At 35.4% G+C, this 24,696-nt stretch overlaps 2 protein-coding genes across 2 annotated transcripts; both read right to left on the bottom strand.

Annotated features, from left to right (window-relative positions):
• Positions 1 to 900: 900 nt before the first annotated feature.
• On the bottom strand, positions 901 to 10,813 carry LOC144452629 (26S proteasome non-ATPase regulatory subunit 13-like). Its single transcript, XM_078143755.1, has 11 exons — positions 10,676 to 10,813; positions 9,534 to 9,612; positions 8,436 to 8,526; positions 7,476 to 7,519; positions 5,945 to 6,031; positions 5,379 to 5,550; positions 4,392 to 4,471; positions 3,894 to 4,019; positions 2,654 to 2,797; positions 2,020 to 2,136; positions 901 to 1,745 (listed from the first exon to the last, which is right to left on the bottom strand). The coding sequence occupies exons 1-11, from the start codon at positions 10,771 to 10,773 to the stop codon at positions 1,650 to 1,652; spliced, it is 1,134 nt and encodes a 377-aa protein (XP_077999881.1). The 5' UTR covers positions 10,774 to 10,813; the 3' UTR covers positions 901 to 1,649.
• A 2,638-nt stretch (positions 10,814 to 13,451) lies between these two features.
• Positions 13,452 to 20,297, bottom strand: LOC144453057 (putative neutral sphingomyelinase). The gene is made up of 8 exons (XM_078144330.1): positions 20,170 to 20,297; positions 18,528 to 18,630; positions 18,058 to 18,134; positions 17,271 to 17,454; positions 16,534 to 16,749; positions 15,603 to 15,840; positions 15,360 to 15,363; positions 13,452 to 14,145 (listed from the first exon to the last, which is right to left on the bottom strand). Exons 1-8 carry the CDS (start codon positions 20,217 to 20,219, stop codon positions 13,827 to 13,829), a joined length of 1,191 nt encoding a protein of 396 aa, XP_078000456.1. The 5' UTR covers positions 20,220 to 20,297; the 3' UTR covers positions 13,452 to 13,826.
• Between the last annotated feature and the right edge of the window lie 4,399 nt (positions 20,298 to 24,696).

The raw sequence follows: 24,696 nt of genomic DNA, 5'->3' as shown, positions 1-24,696 counted from the left end.
AATCCACTGGTCCTGGGTCTGGGACTAGCGATTTTTTGGGCGGACCACACAAATTGGACCAGTACCTTACTGTTAATAACTATGTTAAAAAGTCGTCTGAATATACAGATTCATAGGTAAGATTTAATGTTTCACATTAGCAGGACCTTTGACCACTAATTTTTTCAGCAGGACCACTGGATTTTTTAAGGCACTGGTCCAGGGACCACCAGTTCACAAAATGATTTGTTCACCCGTTATGTCACATGTATGGGTTATATATGTGTACATAATTAGTTATAAATAAAATATTTAATAATATGACAAAATATGATCCGCGTCTGAATAGACAACCTAGTGGCAACCTTCAGTCACTTTTAAAGTTAGCAGCTTGACTAGAATAGCTCCTACCTTACAATTAACAGTGATGATGTACATTTTCTACCAGTGCACCCCTAAGCCAGTTTGATGTGCACCTGACACGGCAATTAATTTCGTACTTGTGCGTCAGAACTCAGAAGCAAACCAGGTCTTACATGTACTATTCTGACCCACACAACACAAAATTTTGTCTCTTATTAGAGTGTACACTGCAAATTGTGGGCATGCATGTATACATGAATCCTTAGCGCCTATTACCTTCAATGAAAACATGAATATTCATTGTTCAACCACTGCGTCAACAATTTTGCTGACTTGCATAAGACACAGCAAACACCTCCAAATGAAGGACTAAACTAGAACTTTATATTTCTCTAAAATCATGTGTAATGTAGGTGATGTAAAATCAAGAAATGACTCAACCCAAATTCCCGAAAACAACTTTATTTCCTGGCGTGGCTCTCCCACTTTTAAAGAGATTTGAACATAAAACTACAAGAAAACAGACCAAATCACGACATTTTTAAACTTGAGTCTTTTATTGAACTGTGTTTTTCTAATAGACAACAGTACTAGATAATAAAACACAATACAAAATAATACATTTAGTAGATTTACCCTTTCTCTTTTATCTTAGCTTTGTCAATTTCAGTTCACATACAAATAGTTATTCAGAGCTGTGAACTGTGAGGGTGCTATACGTCATGACAAACTTCAAGGACTGTCTAAGCTGGCGCCATAGAACTACAAATGTACAACAGGGCAAGTTGTTTGTTTGTTTGTTGTGTGACAGCAAAAGCAAGAATGTGTGTTGTGACAGTATATCTGATATGGAGGGGGGGGGGGAGATGTGGGTCTGATGAAGAGGGAGGGGTCGAGTGTATAACAGTAACATCTGGTTATCAGGATTATTGACATCCCAGGTTGTACCAAAGTGGTCTGAAAAGAGAGATACAATCCTAACATAGACAAACTGACACTTTAGTTGTCGTCGTTTGTGAGACAGAGTGTATGGAGTGACAGTATATCTGATGTTTGGAGGGGGGGGGGGGGTCTGAGTTTATATACTGTAACAGTAAAACCTGTCTATTGGGATTATGGGCATCCCAGGGTATATCAAAATGGTCTGATACAAGACGTACAATTCCAACATGATACCCGTTCTGGTGTTTCAATTGTTGTTTGCAGGGCATCATGCAAGGGGGTCGGGTGACAGGTTCTCAACTGTATATTATACATAACAACAGGGTACAAATTTGACATGAATTAGTAACTAGGTATTTTGGTTTCTATGTCAGGATATCCTGTGCTTGGTCCTCAACCATTACTTTCATATTTTTCACATCTGTACACCAATGTTCTAGTCTCTGCTGCATGCTGGCAATCTGCCAAGAAAACAAACACAATGATTGGTTACAGCTACTGTCACATGACTGAATACTGAACATTTATTGGTCAAATCAGGTCACATGACCTGGATCACATGAGGTGGCTTTTCAGTCAGTCTCACTACATTTCAGCCTGGTTGGTGCAATAAAATGACTTTTTGGATGACATTTTTGATAGAAGAGGTAGGCACTGATGTAAACTAACATACATCATGCGCACCACCAACTTGATTTGATTTGATTTGATATGATTTCACACAATTCTCCTCACCTGTTGTAGATCTAATACCCTGGGTTGTACCCATGTCATGTGTACTTTTTTATCCACTTCATCAATGGAACCTTTGACAAGGCCAAGTGATAATGCCTTCATCACTAAGTGTTCAACCTGGTGAAAATAAAAACAAACAAACAGACAACTCATTTCCACATGTAAATTTACTTCAAATCTTAGCTTATCCTTTAACCAATCAACAAACACAATGTTCAGTGTTACACCTGGTGTAGTCATATTTTTATTACTAACCAATCAACAAACAAACCCAATGTGTTACACCTGGTGTAGTCATATTTATATTACTAACCAATCAACAAACAAACACAATGTGTTACACCTGGTGTAGTCACTTTTTTATTACTAACCAATCAACAAACAAAAACAATGTGTTACACACCTGGTGTAGTTACCTTTTTATTACTAACCAATCAACAAACAAACACAATGTGTTACACCTGGTGTAGTCATATTGAGGTGTCTTATTGACCAATAAACCGACCCAATTTCCAGTGTTACATCTGGTATAAACAAGCTAATATCAACCAACCAATCAAAACAAGCTAAGTTTTCCACCTGGGATGTTCAACCAATTATTTCACTTGTTTATATCAAAATAAATATTACATACCTCATTGACTGGAAGTCTTGCTTCTTTTGCAATTTCATCAAATGAAAGATTTCTATGGTTGGCTGGTCTGGTGAATGTCATCTCCATCAAACACAGTAGAGAGATCTTCTGACGGAGAGCTATTTCACTGGTTGCCAAGTCAGGCTGTGGATAGAAATACAACATTTGATTGGTTCTCTCTAATAGAGAATAATTCACTGGTAACCAATAGAAATACATCATATGGTTAATTCTCCATTACATGTACATTGTGGCCCAGTCTGGCTATAGATTCAACATCAACTTTAATAATCAAGGCATTATCACTACAACATCAATACGCAATCTAAGTTACAATATGTCATTATCCAGCAGTAAATTGACCAATCACAGCATTCCTTTTATACTATCAATGTTGATTTCATTTTCAACATGGCTGCCTCGGTTATCCAATTTAATTTAATTTCAAGTTGTTGAAAAAAGTGCCTCGTTGACACATCTTCAAAAGCAACATATTAAAAGTTTCTGACCCCAATTGGGTATTGGGTTAACGAAAGCAGCTCATCCTATTAATTTCTTGAGGGTGATCTAAGATATACAAGTTTCGATGACTCTCCTTCAAGACAGTTGACAGACCGATAGATATTGTAGTCATGAGCAGTGATCTAATGATAGCCAAATATTGTTGTTGAGTCAAAATGGCATTTCTTATGAGTCACCACATAGTAAGAGATAGGGGAACACCAAATTTTGGTGTGTCACTAGCAAATTGTGTGTGTCAGTGATGCATCAAATTGGCTTAGGGGGCACACTGCTACTGGTCATATGCCTTGATTATTGAACATCAACGACTTTCCTCTAAAACAGCTGAGAGAGAGAGATAGATATCATATTCATATGCCTTGATTATTGAACATCAACGACTTTTCTCCAAACCAGCTGAGAGAGAGAGATAGATATCATAGTCATATGCCTTGATTATTGAACATCAACGACTTTTCTCCAAACCAGCTGAGAGAGAGAGATAGATATCATAGTCATATGCCTTGATTATTGAACATCCAACGACTTTTCTCCAAAACAGCTGAGAGAGAGAGATAGATATCATAGCCATATGCCTTGATTATTGAACATCAACGACTTTTCTCCAAAACAGCTGAGAGAGAGATAGATACCATAGCTATATGCCTTGAATATTCAAGATGATTCATCATGTACAAAACAGTTCACTTGTCTGTAAAACTAAAATAAGATGTCTTACCTGTTGGTTCCACTGAGCTTTAAGATCTTCATATCTCTGTAGATTACCACTATTAAAGGCAAATAATAAATCCACTAACCACTGTTTCTCTCCTTCCTTTAGAGAATTTAATACTGGATGTGCTAGCTGAAAATAATCAAACATACAAAATACCAATAAGGCCACAAAAAGAGAGAATTGTTTGTGGTCAGTGCACACACCACTTAAATACTATCATGTCGGTCTTTTTTTTGCTGTGTTTGTCCAGCCTATGTAGTCTGCAGATCTGGGGAAGAAACACAAATGTAACCCTCCCTACTTCAGTGAAGACAACTGTAGAGCCAATCATGAACAAGCACACGACATCTGTCCCACATACACACTCGCTTTGAAAAAGAGACAGGCCAGAACTAAAGAATGATCCAAAGTAATTCTTATTACTGTAACTGTGACGCAATGACCTGGGATTGAAACACGGTCCTTTAAAGACATCAGTCAAGGTATAGACATTAAACTTACCAATTCACCAAAGTTATAGACCCCTTCACCAAGTAAAGCTGCCAATCCGAGATTAAAGGCTCTCTGTGCTTGCTCTTCAGCTGTAAGTGACAAGATAAATACAAAATCAATTTAGATGTTATAAATACAGATCTCTATAAGATAGACTTAGAATAGATGTAGTTAACATGATCAATTGTCTATCAAAGTGTATGAAAACATATTTCAGTTAAAGGGACACAGGCAGAGTTTAGACGGTTTTTACTTTGGTTAGTAATACAAAATACTTTACATAAAACTATGGCTAAATTAATCAAGTATAGTGTTTACAACGATTCATGTAGCCATGACGTGTCACTTTTTACCAACCATCCAACTCGTGCATTGTTCATGTAATGACAGGGCTTTCCTCAGATTTGTTGATACATACCAACAATTATGTCATCAAATCTTTCATATATTATATCTAAATACCAGGATTGAGTTATACCAGTATCAAGTAACGAATGAGTGTGTTTCAGTAAGTAGAATACAATATGTAACATTTCGTAGGCAACAAAAATTGCGTCCAAAAAACGTCTAAACTCAGCCTGTGCCCCTTTAACCTGATAGGCCATCCAACATGCAATCAAAAAGTAATGAGGAAAGCCACTCCAGAAAATAATGGTATTGACATAAACTTTGGGTTTTGGAGTCATTTCATAAATCACATCACATAAATCTCGCTTGATTGCCAAGAAACACAAAATGAAAACACTTTTTCATTTCAGCGTTTCTTTCAACCTATATATATATATAGTATTTTATTTGCCACAAACTCAAAATCATATCAACATAACAAGAGAGAAAGTAAAAAAGACAGTGGAATAAATATTACACATAAACTGATGGATGAATACAGAGTTTATGGCTGGACCACAAAAATAGTTTGAAACAAACTAGTCAAGTTTGTGGCCCATGGTCTGCAAAGCCCATACTGGTCCATAAAGATTATTCACATCAATTTACCTGGAATGTCTTGGATTTCTACACAGCCAAGATATCGTAGTGCATCACGATAATAGTCGGCATGTGATCCCATCAGTTTGTGATAATTACTGCTAATATCATAGAATCGACTGTGTACTGTAGTCACCCCATCTAGTTGCTCTAACATCTCACTGGCCTCTTGTACCAATACCTACAATACAAATCACATTACATGTTTGTTAAATGTCTAACATCTCACTGGCCTGTTGTACCAATACCTACAATACAAATCACATTACATGTTTCTTAAATCTCCAACGGCATAGTAGCAATGACCTAGTCTTAAGAGATAATGTAATTGGTATGCCCTCTCATCAAATGCTAAATCAGCAAACGGACAGCTTGACAAAGCTTATTGACTTGAACTGGCACAACGTTACTCATGAGTAATTAGAAACCCTCGGTCGTGATACAAGAAAGTAATATTCCTATGGTTACCGACCTGTTGAATGTATTTAAAGACTCCATAAGATGCATCCCTTTACCTTTTTTGGTGAAAAAATTTGGCCATTTCAAAGTGTCTATCAGTTAATTTATAGTCTTACCTTGCATTCTTCTAAACTTCTTGTTGATATTCTGATCCCTGCCATTGCAGTCATACATAAAACCACAGATTCACTATCACCTTTGACCTGAATAAATTACAAAATGTCAAAGGTCAATGTTTGTAAGTATATAGCATTGAATTCTGTTCATCAATTTCTTGCATTGGACTTTTTCATGCTGAATCATAATACTACTGGAAACTTCAAATGTAGTTGAAGATATAGATACAGGCTGAGTGATGGAGAATATATCACCATGGTTGTTTGCCTTTATTTCCTTTGATGTCTGGAAGGGTTTGGTATTAACAAAGTGATTTTAATGAAATTCTATCAGGCTATCATTGAGAGTGTCCTTACATTTTCTATTACAGTCTGGTACATGTATGGTAGTACAACTCAAAGAGATCGTTTTAAACTTAACAGAATAGTTAGAACAGCAGTTAAGCTCATTGGCAATGAACTCCCACCCTTAGAGTCTCTTTTTACAGCCTGCACTACCAGGAAGTCAAAGACGGTGATATTTATCACCCGGCTCTCCCGCTGTTTGATATGTTACCGTTGGTTACACGAGGAGAATACGACTCTAGAAATCGAGCCTTCAGTGTAATGTTTAAAACTTTAAAACTTGCAAACTATTTCCAATAACAAGAAAGTACGTTTGTAATGTTTTATTGTTTTTGAACGATGTACAAGTTATCTGCAAGTTTGCTAAATTTTATTTTATAATCTATGTACTACAAGAACACAAAATTACATAAATTTTATTTTATAATCTATGTACTACAAGAACACAAAATTACATAAATTTTATTTTAGAATCTATGTACTACAAGAACACAAAATTACATAAATTTTATTTTAGAATCTATGTACTACAAGAACACAAAATTACATAAATTTTATTTTATAATCTATGTACTACAAGAACACAAAATTACATAAATTTTATTTTAGAATCTATGTACTACAAGAACACAAAATTACATAAATTTTATTTTAGAATCTATGTACTACAAGAACACAAAATTACATAAATTTTATTTTAGAATCTATGTACTACAAGAACACAAAATTACATAAATTTTATTTTAGAATCTATGTACTACAAGAACACAAAATTACATAAAACAGCTTTGACTATTAAGAATGTATGGTAATGTAAATATGTACTTTGAGTCAAAGCATACAATGAAACGTTATTGTGACGTTAAGTGACCTAAGGGTTTTTTGTTGCTACGAGTCGCTAGACGAGTAGTGACAACCCTTAGGTCACGAGTATTTTCTGGCTGAATGAAAAAAAATATTGGTGAATAACATAATTACACCACCGCCAGTAATATCAAAGAAAAATCAGGGAAAGTAATGACAATTTTGAACGTTTTGACTCATATTTCGAACACAGCGGAACCAGTGATGTAGACACGCGTAGACGTGCATTGTCGTGATGTAGAACGACCAGAGTATATTTTCCATATTTATAACTTATGCACAGTATAATAACATGTAAGATGTAACAACATTGTTTCTTTACCTTTTCCTTTATTTTTTCAAGAAATGCTATGGCATCATCTGTTTCTGAACGAAAAAAAACCCAAAAGCAAATGCTTGTAAGTATACAAAGAATAGCATACAAGATAATATATGAGTGAAGATGTACAGGGCTCAAAATTAAAAATAGTCCCATGTCCACAGACTACCAATTCTTGTCATGGGACTACCATAATTTGCAGCTGGTAGCCCACTCAGTCTACTATTGATTTATGTCATGATTTAAAGGATGACAGATTTACAAATGTACGTAAACTATTTTAATAACAAACATATTTCCAACAGGGTCTATGCATGTGTTCTCCGCTGGATTACACTGGAAGTAATATACTAGGTATTTAATAATCAAAATATTAATCCCTTGTCTTTTTCTTTATTCAGTTGAGGAAATCATGAGCAGCCTTGTCACTATGAGTCTATAGACAAGTAGTGAAGACCCTTTTGGAAAACATGAGTGACCTAAGGGGCCTTGTCACTATGAGTCGATAGACAAGTAGTGACAGACCCTTTTGGAAAACATGAGTGACCTAAGCGGCCTTGTCACTCTGAGTTGATAGACAACTAGTGACAGACCCCTTTGTCATGAGCATTTTCTGGCTGAATGAAGCAAAAATATTGGGGGAATGTTTTGACTCACTTTTCCGTTACCTCAGAATCAAAGACATAGACATGTCATGACTTAGAAAAACCAGGGTATATAATCCATAGTTTCTGTTCAAAGACAATAACTTGGCTTGAGTGTGGTTTAATAATAATAATAACAAGTGTGCTCCGCAATCTATTGCTTTTATTACTCGTTTTGCATACCAGCAGGTGCTTGGACCTTTAGCGGCTGGTGGCCGAAAACGGAATGAATCTACGATCTGTAATTCGAGCACATGGCAAAGTCAATTTTGGTGTCAAAAATGTGCAGGGTCAAATGTTTTTAACTTTTTTAACTTACCTTTGCATTGTTTGATGATAATCAGAGACATTTCTGTTAATGACAGCGGATTAATTCGATGTTCAAAATCAGATAAAACATTCTCATATAGCTGAAAGCAAAAAAAAAAAAAATTGTTTTTAAAATTGAATTGTTGAATTGTTGAATTGTTTTTCAATTTTTTTCATAACCCGAACAACCCTACATTTCTTCAGTTCAGTGAAATCATTTTTAAAATTAAAACCTCTATGGCAGGATAAAAAAATACATTACAATGTCATTGATAGTCAGGGCTTGAAATTAACAGTCTGCCCACAAACTACAAATATTCTGTCATGGGGCTACCATAATTTACAGCTGGTAGCCCACTAAGGCTATCACTGATTATGTGATGAGGATGGAAGGTTTATGGAGATGAAAGTATTTTAATAATACACATTTTTCCAATAGAGGAAATCTGTTTTCAGTTCAGGAATGTCGGACTACAGGTCACAATCCTTGGGCTACCAATTTCTGAAACTGGTAGCCCAATAGGACTACCAAAGAAAAAGTTAATTTCAAGCCCTGATAGTAAAATGGTGTTCCCGCAAGCACACTATCTGTATGAAAATTATCGTTTGTAGCTGACTTTGGGACTTTGATAAAACAAGTTGTTTATAGTTTCCTTCAGCCTTTAATCCAGACTGTTAAAGTACGATTATGAATTAGAATTACTATTTTATGTGCGAGTACCACATAACTATGTTACGTGTAAGTGCAACATATCTATGTTATTGTTACAATAATACAATATACCTGTAGTAGTCCATCCCCTTGATCAAAACATAACTATGTTATTGTTACAACATACCTGTAGTAGTCCATCCCCTTGATCAAAACATAACTATGTTATTACAACATACCTGTAGTAGTCCATCCCCTTGATCAAAACATAACTATGTTATTATTACAACATACCTGTAGTAGTCCATCCCCTTGATCAAAACATAACTATGTTATTGTTACAACATACCTGTAGTAGTCCATCCCCTTGATCAAAACATAACTATGTTATTATTACAACATACCTGTAGTAGTCCATCCCCTTGATCAAAACATAATTATGTTATTACAACATACCTGTAGTAGTCCATCCCCTTGATCAAAGCATGGATGCTTTACAAATGTCATCAGATGTAGAGTCAACTGATGCCAGAGTCTGAAAATAAAATAAAAACATTCATCATTATTTGACATTACAGCATTATTGGTTTGTGTGTAACTCGTAACGTTTATGACTGCTTCTAAGTATGTGGTAAGACTCAGGGGTTTAATATCATGCCTGGATGGCATAGTAGTGTCTGGGTGGTACACTTGGTAGTACCTGGGTGATAGAGTTGGTAGTACCTGGGTGGTACAGCTGGTAGTGTCTGGGTGACATGGTGGGTAATGTCCAGGTGGCATGGATGGTATTGCCTGGATGGCACAGTTGGTAGTGCCTGGGTGACATGGTAAGTAATGTACGGGTGGCATGGATGGCACAGTTGGTAGTACCTGGGTGGGAGTTTGTTGTACACTGATATATTGTACATTTGTAACTGTTCAGGAAGTCCCTGGTTTGAGTCCTGGGATAGTCACATATCTCTAATTTCTGAATACTTTTTTTTACACTTCTTCAGTTTGAGAACGCAATATCACAGATATAGTTTGAATACAAACAATTGCAATACATATATTTGAATTATTCAAATGTGAAAACCCAAAAGTGAATCTTGCTTTACACAACAATTGTACAATACTTGAAGTTGAACAGTAATTTAATATTTTATAATGAATTATTGCCAATGCTTTAATAAATCCATTTGATTCGTTTTTAATAAAAGTTTTCGAATACTATATACTTCCTGATTAAATTTTATAAATTATGAAGTTTGTAGCTGTTTCTTTCAACTTCAATTTCTAAGGGCAAAATATGTTATTGTCATTGGCTAAGCTTACAATACATTATGTCAAGACTGCTTGATGAGAAGAGGAGCAATATTGAAGAAATATCTCACTCGAGGAAGTCTAAATAATTTTCGAAAAGCCATTTATCACTGACCAATAATTTGTCCAATTTTTCAATTCATTATTTATACACGTCCAAAAATACAAGTCACTGCAATATCAATGCTAAGCCTATGAACACTAAAGTTAACAATGTACTGCATGTAACTCGTGTGGCATACAGTCGACATTTGATACAACGCGTAGTTTTATGGAGCAGTTTTTGTTGTACTTACTTCTTGTTATAAAACTCTTCTATTTTAGCCCATTCTGAGGCGACTTCTGGGCTTGATTTACTTTGTTGCTCACTCAAATACCCGGCGACGTCTTTCATTTTGGCAACTCACGTTGTAACTTCTTTCCAATATGGCGGATCAACTCTCGGCGGATCTCGAATCATGCGTGATGTTACAGATACATGGAAAGGTCAATGAACTTACTAAGGATCAGATTCACACATTGGACGACAGAGGGCGCAATGGTGACCAAGAATCAACTGAGCTCCTGTGCAGCGGTATCACATAATATATTGTATTCTATAATGTAACTCCCTTCCTTGCACAGGGAGTGGTGGCCTTGAAATGCAAATAAAATCTGAATCAAAAATAGTAATCTTTAAAGTGGTACAAGCTGAGTTTATAAGCTTTTTACTCAGGTGGAAATTCTTACATTATAACTATTTTAAAATGACTTTACTGTCGATGTATGTCTTCTGTAACATTACAATTATCTTCTAGCATTGTTAGAACAATTGATTGCATAATTGGAGTTTCATGAACATTTTTGATACGTATAATTAATTACCCATCGGATGGATCATTTATAAATCATATCTTGATACCAGGTGAGAATTCAGTTAATTGCAAATTGTGGCTAAGTGTTCTCCAGTAAGTACAATACTGTGAGTACCTTATAAATATGCAGCATAAACTACCCCCAAACATGTGTAAACTCAACTTGTGCCCATTTATCGATACTGGTTATAAAGTTGCTAAGTTGGAAAAAATGAAGTTATATATAGATATCGTAAATAAATAAATAAACACAATTCATTCAAAGCGGTTCAAGGACTTTATTTCATAACCATATATGTATATTATAATCACTTTATAAACCAAACAACAATACAATACAATATACTATGAAATATGATTTTCGCTTAAAATTTTGATATTTTCATTGCTATCTCTGGTGTAGTCTGCAAGGTATGCAGTGACAGGGCGCCCTCACACATCAGTCAACTCCTCATTGAGAGAAGGCCTGTGAGGGCAGAATGACATGATGTATCTTGCAGTCTTTCTTTGGTGTTGTTTTCACACTAAAATGAAATCACTTGAAAGTACTTTTTACTCCTAGTTACCAAGCATAAATAAGCAAACACTAGATGCAGGAAGAATAGCAAATTTCTTTTCGCTGTGAAAATTAAATGAATTAAAAATATAGTATTCGACAGTAAAATTAATATATTTCTGAAAACCTTACAGGAAAGATTAACTAAACAACTGCACAAGTGAGCGGTATTAGAAAAATTATTAAAATTTTGATTTACGAAGGTTATAACAAACAAGCAGTTCACGTTTTTTTTTTAGCATAGAGGTTTCAATCCGATCTGCTTGTGTTTTACAACCTTTGCAAATCATTTGATCTAACAAGCTGATGAACATGTTTGGTAATTGATATTTTGTGACACTATGCAACCTTTATTTTTAAAACATATACCTTTCTTCTGAATTTTATTTGAGAGTTGGAGGAGTGCATGAAGCATTGTGACACAATTGCAATTCTATTAAAGCTCCACTAGCTGTAACTGTAACTTTTTTTTTAAAACTGGTTTTGTTAAATTGAATGACTTAATCGTAATATCGTACACCATATACAGTATTGAATCACCTGTAGGTAAATACATTTGTGTAGTAGTACACAAACTATGGTGCAATAAATCCAGTCAAATTGTTTTTAGGTCCATACCCAAAAATCAGCACCCCCAATGAATCACAATTTCAACTCATTACTATACTACTTATAGATATAACAGACCTTTAATTGACATGTACAGTGTCTAATTATTGGCATTTTACAATTTTCAGTGAATATATTCTTGGTTGTCTGACCAAAAAAATAGCACCCTAGTTATAGCTAGTGCAGCTTTAAAATGTTTCCCATCACATTTAACCATGATACATTACATAAACCACTACATTCTGAAGTCAACATGTATGAAAATAACATAAACTAGTAAATGTACTTGATATAATCCTGTCAATTTGTCCAACACACTTATAAAAAACCCTTGGTCTAAAGTCATTTCTTTGGATCATATTCACTGAGTGTTTTTGTTATACTAACCTGTAGCCATACTCAAAATACACAAGTTTTGCTATCTTCAAATTTGGAAATTCCTATTGTCGAATTGAAATTAATCACTTTTGTGCTCCCTGTTTGTGATTGGTTGATGGTAAGAGAGTCTCTCTCTTTAAGTGGCTTTTCACTTATGTGAAAATACTTTGAAAAAAACTTTGATAAACTGCCGATCCACACCTTTCATGACATTACAAGTTGTGTTCTGGCATTGTTAGTTGCATATTAGGGAGTTCCTGTACATTTTTTGATATGTATAATAAATTACGTCATCAGATCATTTATAAGTTATATCTTAATATCGGGTTTGACTTCAGTCAATCGCAAGTGATGGTTAAGTGTACATCAGTAAGTAGAATATTGTGAGTAATTTAATATGCAAAAAAACCATTACATTTCAGAATATATAAATTCAGCTTGCGCCCCTTTAAACTACAACTTAGCAAATACTTCAGGTGAGACTTGGTGTCTACAGTGAATATAATCCAAGATAAAAACATGTTACAATAAATTTATGAATATTTATAAACTGCAGACAATTAGATTACTTGCACATGTCATAAATACGACTCTGGTAATCCAGCCTTTGGTTTACTAAGATAGATGCAAACTAAATCTATTGTTCTTCAATGTGGTAGATTATACAAGTGGGTGATAATGGTTCCTCTGTTGTGTGATTCTAATCACACCCTGTGATCAACATAGTGTAAACATTGGAAGTCCCAAAACAACTACACTGTAAGTTTATGGAACTCTGTCAATAAAACTCTGTGATACCTCCCTACTGAGATTATAATTAAACCAATGTCCATTCAATAGCTTATCACTGTTGTATCAACATGTTGCAACAATAGTTTTAGTTTGTGTCTATCTTAGAAAACTGAATGCTCAACTACCAGAGCAATATCATATTAATCCCTCATAATTTAAGTAAACTAAATGGCTTAATTTACATCATAATTTACATGAACATTTATGTGAAAGTTTCCATCAAACTGTAAATTTGAATAATTCATCTTGGCAGTGTATTCATTGCTTCCTTTTTCTCTCTAGACTATTAATTTTCAATGTCATATTATTGAGGCATTCCCTGTATGACTTTCTTTCCATTCTTAAACCTATAGTTGCTTTCCCAAATAAGTACGCTATTATCAGCGTAACCACTAGCAACACGATCACTTTGATGTTGTCAAACAAAGGAATGAACCAAATCAAGGATAACATAAGAGATAACAGTAATCCGATTCTTGTCCATAATTGTCGACTTTTTAGGTCTTCAAGGGCCATGGTTAAATCTTGTCTCATTTCTCTTAGAATCCTGGCATTATCTTCACACGATTGGTCTTTACTCTCATCTGAAAGGTACAAATGAAGAGAACTCAGAAAAGAAGTTTTGGCATTGAGTAATAAATTGACAGAACCCCATGACGCGTGAGTGAAAGTGTAGCATACTCAGGGGGTATTAGCACAAGTGCTTGCAGTGTTCTCTGCGGCAATACTTGCATGAGTGTAGTGAGCGAAAGTGCAATAGAAAACACTGCATGCACTCCTACAAATACCCCCGAGTACCCACACTGGAACTCACATGGCATGGGGTCTTTATTATTACACATGTTTATCCCAAACAACAAATTTCCATAAAAATGACACTATGCAATCACATGTTATTATGTTGAAAGAACAAACGATTGCTTCCTCATTTGCATATCATTTGCATGCAGGTATGCAATAATGTTTTTGGTATTGCATTGCAGTGCAAATACCACTGGTATGCAAACACACTGGTGTAACTAATCTCTTGTACATGTGTAATAATAAAAATAAATTCAATTAAATTAAACAAAATTATACAAATCAAATTCAGACTTTCAAATCTAGTCACCACTTGTGCAGTGCCCAAGTGCTCTATCAGGGTAGTCTATAAGGTATGCCGTGACGGGGCACCCTCAACCATCGGCCAACCCCTAACAGAGGAGGCCGGTGAGGGCGAAACGTCACGACGTATCTTACAGTCTACTATCAGGGTTACCAGACACAATAATTCCAATACCTGGCTTGTTTCAAAACAAAACTGAAGACTTATTTGTTCACCAAAGCATATGGTGTGCTTTAGCCATTCAGTGCTACTGAACAGAACATTGCTCTGGAAATGGGTGTTATAGAAATTTGATTGATTGATTGATTGATTGATTAATTGATTTGATCTCAGATAACGAACACAGTGTCTGAGACGTTATTCAAAGCAATGTCAGTACCAACTAAACCATGTCTGTAAGTATGCTTTCACTGAGTGTTTGTTTCAAAGGGAAAAAGGATGACGCATTCAATTCTAGCAATATTACATAGATTGTACTTTGCAAAAACCTCTGATCTTGGTTGTAAGGCCTACTAAAAATAAACTGTGTGGTTCCAGTTACCCAACCCCACCTAGTTTTTCACTATCGACCCTAACTTTTTTTTTACATATTTGAGAAAAAAATAATAAAATCGCGAAAACTTGGAAGTCTCGCGAGAAATAGTGGATGCAGAAATTAACATCAACTTAAAAAGACAATATAAAACTATTCTTCCAATCTGTAATGGCTGTACATCTGATAGGAATAAGCCAATAACACAGAGACCATTTGGAAAACAACGGAAAACATAACTACTTGAACTAGACACTCACAAGTGAAAAAAATATATAATAAAATAAAATTAAAAATCTACCTACCCCACCTATTCTAAAATTGAGCGTAATCGGAACCACACAATTTTTTTATTAGGCCTAATCATGAACAAAATGAACATATACAAAATAATCACCTGGTTTTGATTTCTCCTGATCAGTAGTTATCTTAAATATTGCACTGACTGCCTCATGGTCAGAAAAACTGTGAGATTTTCCTGGAACTATTCCCATGGTAACGTGACATTCGGAGCATTCTACATTGCACTGTTTGTTGGCTTGGTAAAATATATAATCAATTCTCTTCTGCCTAGCTGTACGACTAGTGAATGAGTTATGAGGTAAACAGCTGGTGTAACCTGGGTCATCGGAATCCTTCAAGAAAAAGACATCATAAGTCAGACCGCAATCAAACAACACAACAGTCAGATCAGGACAAAACAACATAAAGTCTGAACATGACACAACAACTGTTCAACTGGCACTATCTCCAATTGGGACATTTCTTCATCAAATAAACGAAGACAATATATCTAAAATTGGTCAAGTACTTATAAAAAGACATTGTATCTGTTAATTAGTGGTCTGTATTATCTGTAGGTAGTGTAGTGACAAGTTTAAATCCTGAGCAAAATCTCTCCGTTTTGAATCTGTCACCATGTTAAAACTGTACCTAGATGTAACTGGAGTACCATTTTTCAATCAGGCAACCTGACAGTATGTTCACTGATAATTGATTAAAATAACCCACAATAATTAGATATTGTAGTTATTAATCAGGGGCCAATATTATCCATAAGCTGTACAAAAACAGGTTAAAACTATGATTGCCACTGAGGGCGCTGTTTTTTTGGTGCAGACCCCAAAATCGATTTGATTTGATTGATAGTGTATAAAAAATGTGTTTACCTAAAGGTGATGTAATACTGGGCATGGTGTAGTACATGTGATATTCAGCAGTCCTTAGTATGGGTGAGTTTACAGAATAACTCATACATATCTGTTTACAGGTCTGAGATATCCAGCAGTCCTTAGCACTGGTCAGTTTACAGAATAACTCATACATACCTGTTTACAGGTCTGAGATATCCAGCAGTCCTTAGCACCAGTCAGTTTACAGAATAACTCATATCCAATCTCATTTGGTTCTGTGTTAAAATCACCGGCGATTATGCTGATATCACTAGTGTGTCTAGTGTGTTCCAGGAACTGACACAGTTCAAAGGCTTGAATCAACCGATGGAAACGATATGGTGACACAGCATAATTGTACTCAGCATGAAACTATAAACAAAATAGAGACATACAGATTGACAGATATTTTATAGACAAGGAATGGTATCTATACTGAATTATTAGACAACATTAGACTGGCAGATTTACATAAATATACTTTATAGATATGGAATGGTGGCTATATTAAATTATACTATGCATGGAATTATAGACACAATAAGACTAGGAATTGCTGATATTTTATAGACACAATAGACATAAATAGACTAAGAAATTTTAATTTACTGAGACATGATGTCATGGTATTTGTACCATAGTATACTATATTGCATGTGAAAAAGTTGAGAGAGAAATACATTGTTTATGATGTGTGGTGTAAAGAAGGTGGACTTTTCTATAAAACAGTCACTGAAAAACAAGGAAAAACTGTATTAAAAGACATTTTGTGCTATGGCTCATCAGCAGTGTTAAGGATATATCAGCATTAGAATTGGATGAATTGATGTCTACTAGTGCCCGAATTAGGCAAGGCAATAAGTGTTAAATATGTGAGTCAATGGTTAACTTACATGTGTGACATATACATTGATGGTTAAACCTTGATGGAGGACTTGACACAATCCAACCATTTTACCACCATACCAATCACCATGACGATACCGATGAGGATAACCATTGACGGAATAATGATGAAAAAAGGCATCAATAATTGGAGACTTGGAGAAAACACTCAAACCACTTCCTATAACACCACTGAAAGACCATTAATAAAGAATCGTTGTTAGTTAATACAATAAATGAAAGTAAAATCATATAAAATATAATTGTAATTTCAAATACTTTACACATTAGCTACATATTGCTTCGTGATAACACGGAGTGTCGCAGTAACACGTCAATGAATGGTTAACCCTATGTGATCGATGAGGGCACACAGTACATGGATATTCAATTATGCAGTACAATAGGGAACTTGCAAACCTGCCATTTTGAATGTTGCATCATGGGAAATGTGATAATAAATACTAATGAATTGGTATTGTAAACAGTACCGTTACATTGTTTGCAACCACGAATGATCAATTCATAGTCACCCTTACAATTATGGGAGGTTAATTTTATCGGTAGATCCAGATTAGGTATTATGATAACCACAGATAATCCCATAATCCTTTACGTCTGAGCATGCTCAGTCTGGATTGCAAGTTCCCTATTATGCAGTAGATATCAGTACATACAAGACAACCCTTTTAGTGAAGCAAAACTCAGAGGACTGTAAGAGAGTCTAGTATACATGCACTCACACCATCATGTATGCATACATACACACTATACATACATACATAGACTGATTACCTGTGAAAATAATGAAAGTGTGGATATTTCTCTTTGATGGCATCTCTGATCTTTTCAAAATCTGCAAAGTCCCATAGCTGTAAAGAATAATATTGGCTTAGCTATTAGTCGAATGAAACTGGTTAAGTGATTAACTTTTATAGTAAATTGTACATCTTGTCAAATAATACTACCATGACAAGGTCTAAAGATTAAACTACATCAAGAAATATGTCTTTGAATGTAATATTTGATAACTATAATATCACGTCATGTCATATCATATCATATCATATATCACATCATAATCTACATCATATCAATATCTTAAACACTACATTAATTCTAAATTTCTGATAAATGACTGTTATTACATATGTAACAGAGACACTGAGCTATTTTGTAGTTTCCATATTCATCCTCAGCAATGTAACAGAGATACTGACAGCTCTCTTGTAGTTCATCATAAGAGAACTGAGTAGAGTACATACCTCTTGGAGACAGATGATGTCCACTAGTCCTTTAGATAACTCCTGACCAATATCAGACATTCTTTCATGTCGTAGTTTACTCACATTGAAGTAGGGGACGCCCCTGAAGGAGGTAAAAGTATATTATTAAAGGGGAATGTGCCACATCGGGAAAGATATGCATTTTCATATACTTTGGGTTCTGGAGAGTCGTTTCATGATTTCACATCGCACAATTTTTGGGAAATTGTCACAAAACACTAAATTGGAACTTTATTTCATCTCTACTTTTCTCACACGAGGTCACCATTGCATCATGGGACTTACCAGACATACATAGTTATTAGATGCACACTGAATATTCATGAATTTTTATCTTAAATTTCATAAGTACTAAGAATTCTAATAAATATGTATGTCCCATGTAGCTATGGTGACCCAGTGTGAGAACGAGAGGTGAAATAAACTTTCAATTTGGTGTTCCTTTGCAATTGTGAAATCATGAAGTGACTGCGAGAACACAAAGTTTATTAAAATACCTCTATTTCCCGGAGTGGGGCTGCCCTATATGGAATTGAAATGGTTGAGAAAAAGAACCAAGTAAATAAATGGAATGATATCAAGAGAAGTTGGCCAATATAGGAACTTAACCAGCCTATACATGGAGAACTTGCCAGTCAAGGAAAGTATTGCATTATAATGCATGTAAATTTAACAAGTGTGTACAGGTTAAGTCTTCTAACTAAAGGCAAGGTATACATTCGGCAGTTTCTTTGATGTAATAAATTAATGGTATCAGATTTGTACTAGTCTGGATGCCAATGTGGTCTCTAAACCATGTGTGAGTGGAGGTGTAAATGGTAAAGATACTGTGTAGGAACTAGACTGTGAGTGGAGGTGTAAATGGTAACGATTCTGTATAGGAACTAGACTGTGAGTGGAGGTGTAAATGGTAATGATACTGTGTAGGAACTAGACTGTGAGAGGAGGTGTAAATGGTAAAGATACTGTGTAGGAACTAGACTGTGAGTGGAGGTGTAAATGGTAAAGATACTGTGTAGGAACTAGACTGTGAGTGGAGGTGTAAATGGTAAAGATTCTGTGTAGGAACTAGACTGAGAGGAGGTGTAAATGGTAATGATACTGTATAGGAACTAGACTGTGAGTGGAGGTGTAAATGGTAAAGATACTGTATAGGAACTAGACTGTGAGTGGAGGTGTAAATGGTAAAGATACTGTATAGGAACTAGACTGTGAGTGGAGGTGTAAATGGTAAAGATACTGTGTAGGAACTAGACTGTGAGAGGAGGTGTAAATGGTAATGATACTGTATAGGAACTAGACTGTGAGTGGAGGTATTATGCGTGTATTTAGACTTCCGGGTTGGAGCAGATTCCGAGATGCAAACGGGAACTTGGCAGTGGGAGCGAAAAGAACGAAATCTTTAAAAAAAAAAAAGGCAAATACAACTTATGTATACGCTCTCTATATCACGCCTTATAATCAGATTTACATTCCCTGGGTGCACACACACATTTTGATTTCATTGCTTTGAGTGTGCAAATTCTATCACAATCGCTGAGCAGCCATTTGCAATTTATTCATTGTCGCGCGATCGTCGCCAGAAAATACGCCCTGCTTTTACAATATTTGTTTTACTCACCAACAGTTTAAGTTGAGAACTCGCAACTCTGTCGATTTTCCACTGTCCATGGTGACTTCAAATTTCCTACCACGTTGGAAAATGGCCTCAAAACGAGCTCTTTGACACGTTAGCTGTAGAGTGGACTTTGATACGTTTGCAGAAGATAGTGACCTCAAATAACCTTTCACCTTTCACCTTTAGAACCAAAGGGACAGCGCGACTTGACTCTCCTACACATCATGCCGCGTTACAATTTACAAACAGGCAAACGAAGAATTTTTTTTTACAAAAAAACAACAATAATAATATGCACGAGTAAATGAATATGCCATAAAACACATACTACAAAATGTATATTGGCCGACTCACAGTCACTTGTGGGCTAATATTCTATTCAAACATGGTAGAAAATAGTTACGAATATTACTGTCACCTGTATTTTTACTAAACAAGTTACTAGTATTTTGTATTATGACTATCCTTGAATAAAATATTAGCTCACAAGTGACTGTGGGCCTACTATGTACTCAGTCGTCATACATGGCTGTTATTGTATTTTCATCATATATATATATATATATATATATATATATATATATATATATATGTACCTATCTGAGGATTAGGGGGAATATACATGCGGAAAAAATCTACCATAGGGGGAAATCATCTTTAGGGAGAAAATTTTGTTTCCCCTTAACGTTTTGAGATTATGATTCAATACTTTCCGATGTGCCTCTTGAAGTGTTAAAGATTGACACAACAGGGAATGATAATACAATCTCATATATCAGGTTTCAACCACAGGAACTGATTTAAATTGGTGATATCAGGGACTCCAAAATCGACAGTTTATATGTTCGATGCATAAAAAGTCAACCATGGGGGGAAGTGAGGTTTTTTTAAATTTAAATCTTAATTTTCATATAATATCTGTATTATCTCTCCACATACATGTTACCGAGACTCAAACGGACATATTCGCCAAGTCTCGAGGATTATTGTTAATTTTTACGCCCAAAAACCAAAATATATAGTGATTGGGCCCTTCTAAAATTGCTCCTCAGAAGTTATATATTTGACAATGCGCTGAAAACTTCTGTTTGCTACATCGAACGTAAATTGTCACGTGACTTACAGTTGTCGCGTCAGATTCAGTCCGTGGTGGAGTGCAGAGCTCGGCTGACCACAGTGATTGAGTGAAGAACTTTTTCAGTAAGTATCATTCCAAAATTGTAAGTATAATTCCCCTTTTTTGGAGAAATTTGATAGTTTATTATGATAGTTCTAAGCTAAAAAGATTATTCAGTCAGAAGTCAAATCATGTCTGCAGTCGGTCGGACATTGTTGAACACCACTGCCTCATTCTTCGTAATGTAGTATTTTACTGTTTCAAAGCCAATATTTCGTAACCTCTTTTTGAAATACAAACCCCAATACTATCAAAACAAAAGTATATGGTTTGGCTGTGTGACGAAAATATTCTGGCAGAAATGAAGTTATTTAATTCTAGATCGATTGAGAAAATGTCCGTCGCTTCAAAATGAAACTTGTAAACTGGATGCCCCCTTGTACTAGTAGTTGTACAGTATAAAGCATATCTTTGTTTTGAAGCCTTGCATCTTGGACATTTTTTCCTTCAAAGCCCAATGAATATAATTTAATCTTGATTAAAACAATTTAACTTTTATTTCGGTCACATATATTTATGATGCGTCTGAAACCTGAGTTTCGTATCGTATCCAACATGGCGGGCACAGTGCAAGGGGCAGGTGGGCCGGGTGTCCGAAGTTTTAAAATTAAGTTGCGCGGTATACTTACAAAATTGTTGAAAGTATAAAGTTTTTTACATTTTTTCACTGGATTTGTTTATGAGCTGTAAGTCGAAAATACTTTTCACTCAGAAATAAAGTCTTGTTCGATTTGAGAACGATTGAAAAAAGAAATCCCGATCGTCTGGACCCCGGGGCCTGAACAACATTATAATATGTTGTACATTGGCCGCCATCGTATCGTCCGTAAATAAATTTTGGTGTTGAATTTTGCATTTGTTCGAAAATCAATAGCATTCCCTCAAAATTCTAGTTTAATTTTTGAATCAAATGATGTTTATAGCTATTTCGGTTGAATACTAGGTATGATCAATGTCAGCGCAATAGGTAATCGTCAAATTGTTATCAGCTGTTATCGTTCAGTACAACGTCAAACTGTACGCCGGCGTACACCGTACAATTCATTGATTGAGTATCAGTTTTCTCCAAAATGTGGGGGGGGGGGGATCTTTGTACTTTTTAAGGTCTAAAGACATCGTTAGAAGAAAGTGATACGGTAATATCGAAATCGTTAAATCTGGTAATCGGTAGTTGTCCCGTTTCTAGACGGTTTTCTTACTACTACTGCTAGTACTGTACTTACGATATGCGTAAGTTCGTTCACCGCTAAATGGTTTTATTCTTGTCTATGACGGTCCTAATACAGAACAATGATGTTATTATAGGGATTGGCGATATTCTTATAAAATCGGTAGCGATGTCATTTCCACAGTCACACACTGTGTTGTGTGTGTGACTGTGGAAATGACATCGCTACCGATTTTATAAGAATATCGCTCGCAGAGTGACCTTTGTTGTTGACTCTGTTAGTTTGTTGGTGATTTGTTTGTGCCATACTGGAGTTCAGAGTCGAGTGACGCTTGAACTTTTGAAGCTTTTCGTCCCTCCTGCTATCAGACATGGTGTCGCGACATGTCGAACGTCGAATGCACAATTTAGATAAAGTTATGGATGTCCCGATATATCTTGGTTATGACAAAATTGATAGTATCTGTGAGACAATAGACTCGAAGGAAGAGTTGGACAGAATTCTTCGTGAACAGCATAAGTTTGCCAGGTCACAGGGCTCGCCATCAGAAGAACACGTGTTAATATTAAATAACAACAACAACAAAGGTATAACTGGATTGCCAACTCCATGGAGGTAAAAGGAATAGTATGCACAGAGCGTTAAGCCAATATTAACAAGGTACCTCCATGCCAACTCCAACACAAACATCAACTTCTAATGAGTGCCAGCAAAAGAAGTATTGAGACGTACCATATACTGATGTAGATGCTGATGATGGTGGTGGTGGTGGTGGTGATTTAGTTTTGAATGTAATAGAGAACACGGACAGTGAGACTTGTACTGACTTAATTAAGTAGTACCAGTGAGTCAGATGAGTGACACTGATAATGGCAATACTGAAGGTGAAGGTGATGACGATGATGATGATGATGATGACAATGATATCAGGAACTTTTACAAGTGACCAGATCAGGCAGAGTATGCACAACATGGAAAGCATGTTTTAGATACTAACTAGATTGTGTGTGGTTATAAGAGAAAGGTAACTAGCTAGTCTTTCACTGTTTGTCACTTTACATGTACAAATATTGCTTTCTAATACAGAGTCATAATCCTTTAATTTGTATGAATGAATAAATGTTTTATTCGTATAATATTAGGCCACCGGCCTTTATGTACAAAACTTTATAAACCAAAAGTTGTACAGTTGTTTACCGTCATCCAGATTTTTCAATCATTTCAGCTCTTTTCTGAAAAGCAAAGTGAACATAACATGAGAGTTGTCTAATTAAATGTTCATGTTTTGTTGATAATAGTATTAAGAACTTAAATACATTTTGTAGAGCAGGTGGGTCGAAGAAATAATCTGGAATGTACTTCCTTCGTATGTCATCATATGTAGGACAGACCAGACAAAAATGATATTCATCTTCAATTGTTCCATTTTGACAGAAAGGACACACTCGATCACTTCTAGGGGGTTTTGTTCTTTCCCATCTACAGTTTTCAATTTGTAGCTGATGAGATGACGTACGAAGGCGACAGAGTGCATAGCGGAACACTTTTTTGTCCACTACGTCTAGGTAAATCTCATATGATAGGTCAATAAAGATTTGAAATTACAATACATGTCTAGTTTAGAGGTTTCTAACATTTCACTGTGTATTAGTTGACTATTGATATCCTTGCACCTGTCCTTGAATATATTGATAAAACTATTTTCATTTCCAACACCCTGTGTCTGCCATACTTCACTAAAACCAAAACAACATAACAAGTGTTTGACGTCAAGGGCCCAACAATTTACATCATTTTCAGCCGTTCCGTACTGATACTTATAGCATAGAGACAGGATGCGGTCTGGTTTCAAATTTAACAACTTAAACCAATACTTGATTATTTTGATTTGTCTGGTAACAATTAATTGTAAACGACCGGTTTCAGGAAGGGAAGCACAGTTTGGCGTATGTTGATTTAAACCCAATATGTAACGTAGAAATTTACTATGGACACGTTCAATGTCAGTTTCTTTATGAAAACCCCAAATCTCTGCTGCATAGTTGAGTATCTGTGATATTTTTCCATCAAAAACTTTAAGCGCGGCATTGACTGGTATGTCTCCAAGTTTAGCCAGTTGGTTTTGAACAGTAAACATAGCTTTGCTGGCTTGAAGTGCAAGGGTTTTCTGAGCTAAATACCATT

The sequence above is a fragment of the Glandiceps talaboti genome, chromosome 23, assembly GCF_964340395.1.
Source record: "Glandiceps talaboti chromosome 23, keGlaTala1.1, whole genome shotgun sequence".
Classification (NCBI taxonomy): Eukaryota; Metazoa; Hemichordata; class Enteropneusta; family Spengelidae; genus Glandiceps; species Glandiceps talaboti.
The sequence above is the reverse complement of the archived record's forward strand: the minus strand, read 5'-3'. Positions and strand labels throughout refer to the sequence as shown.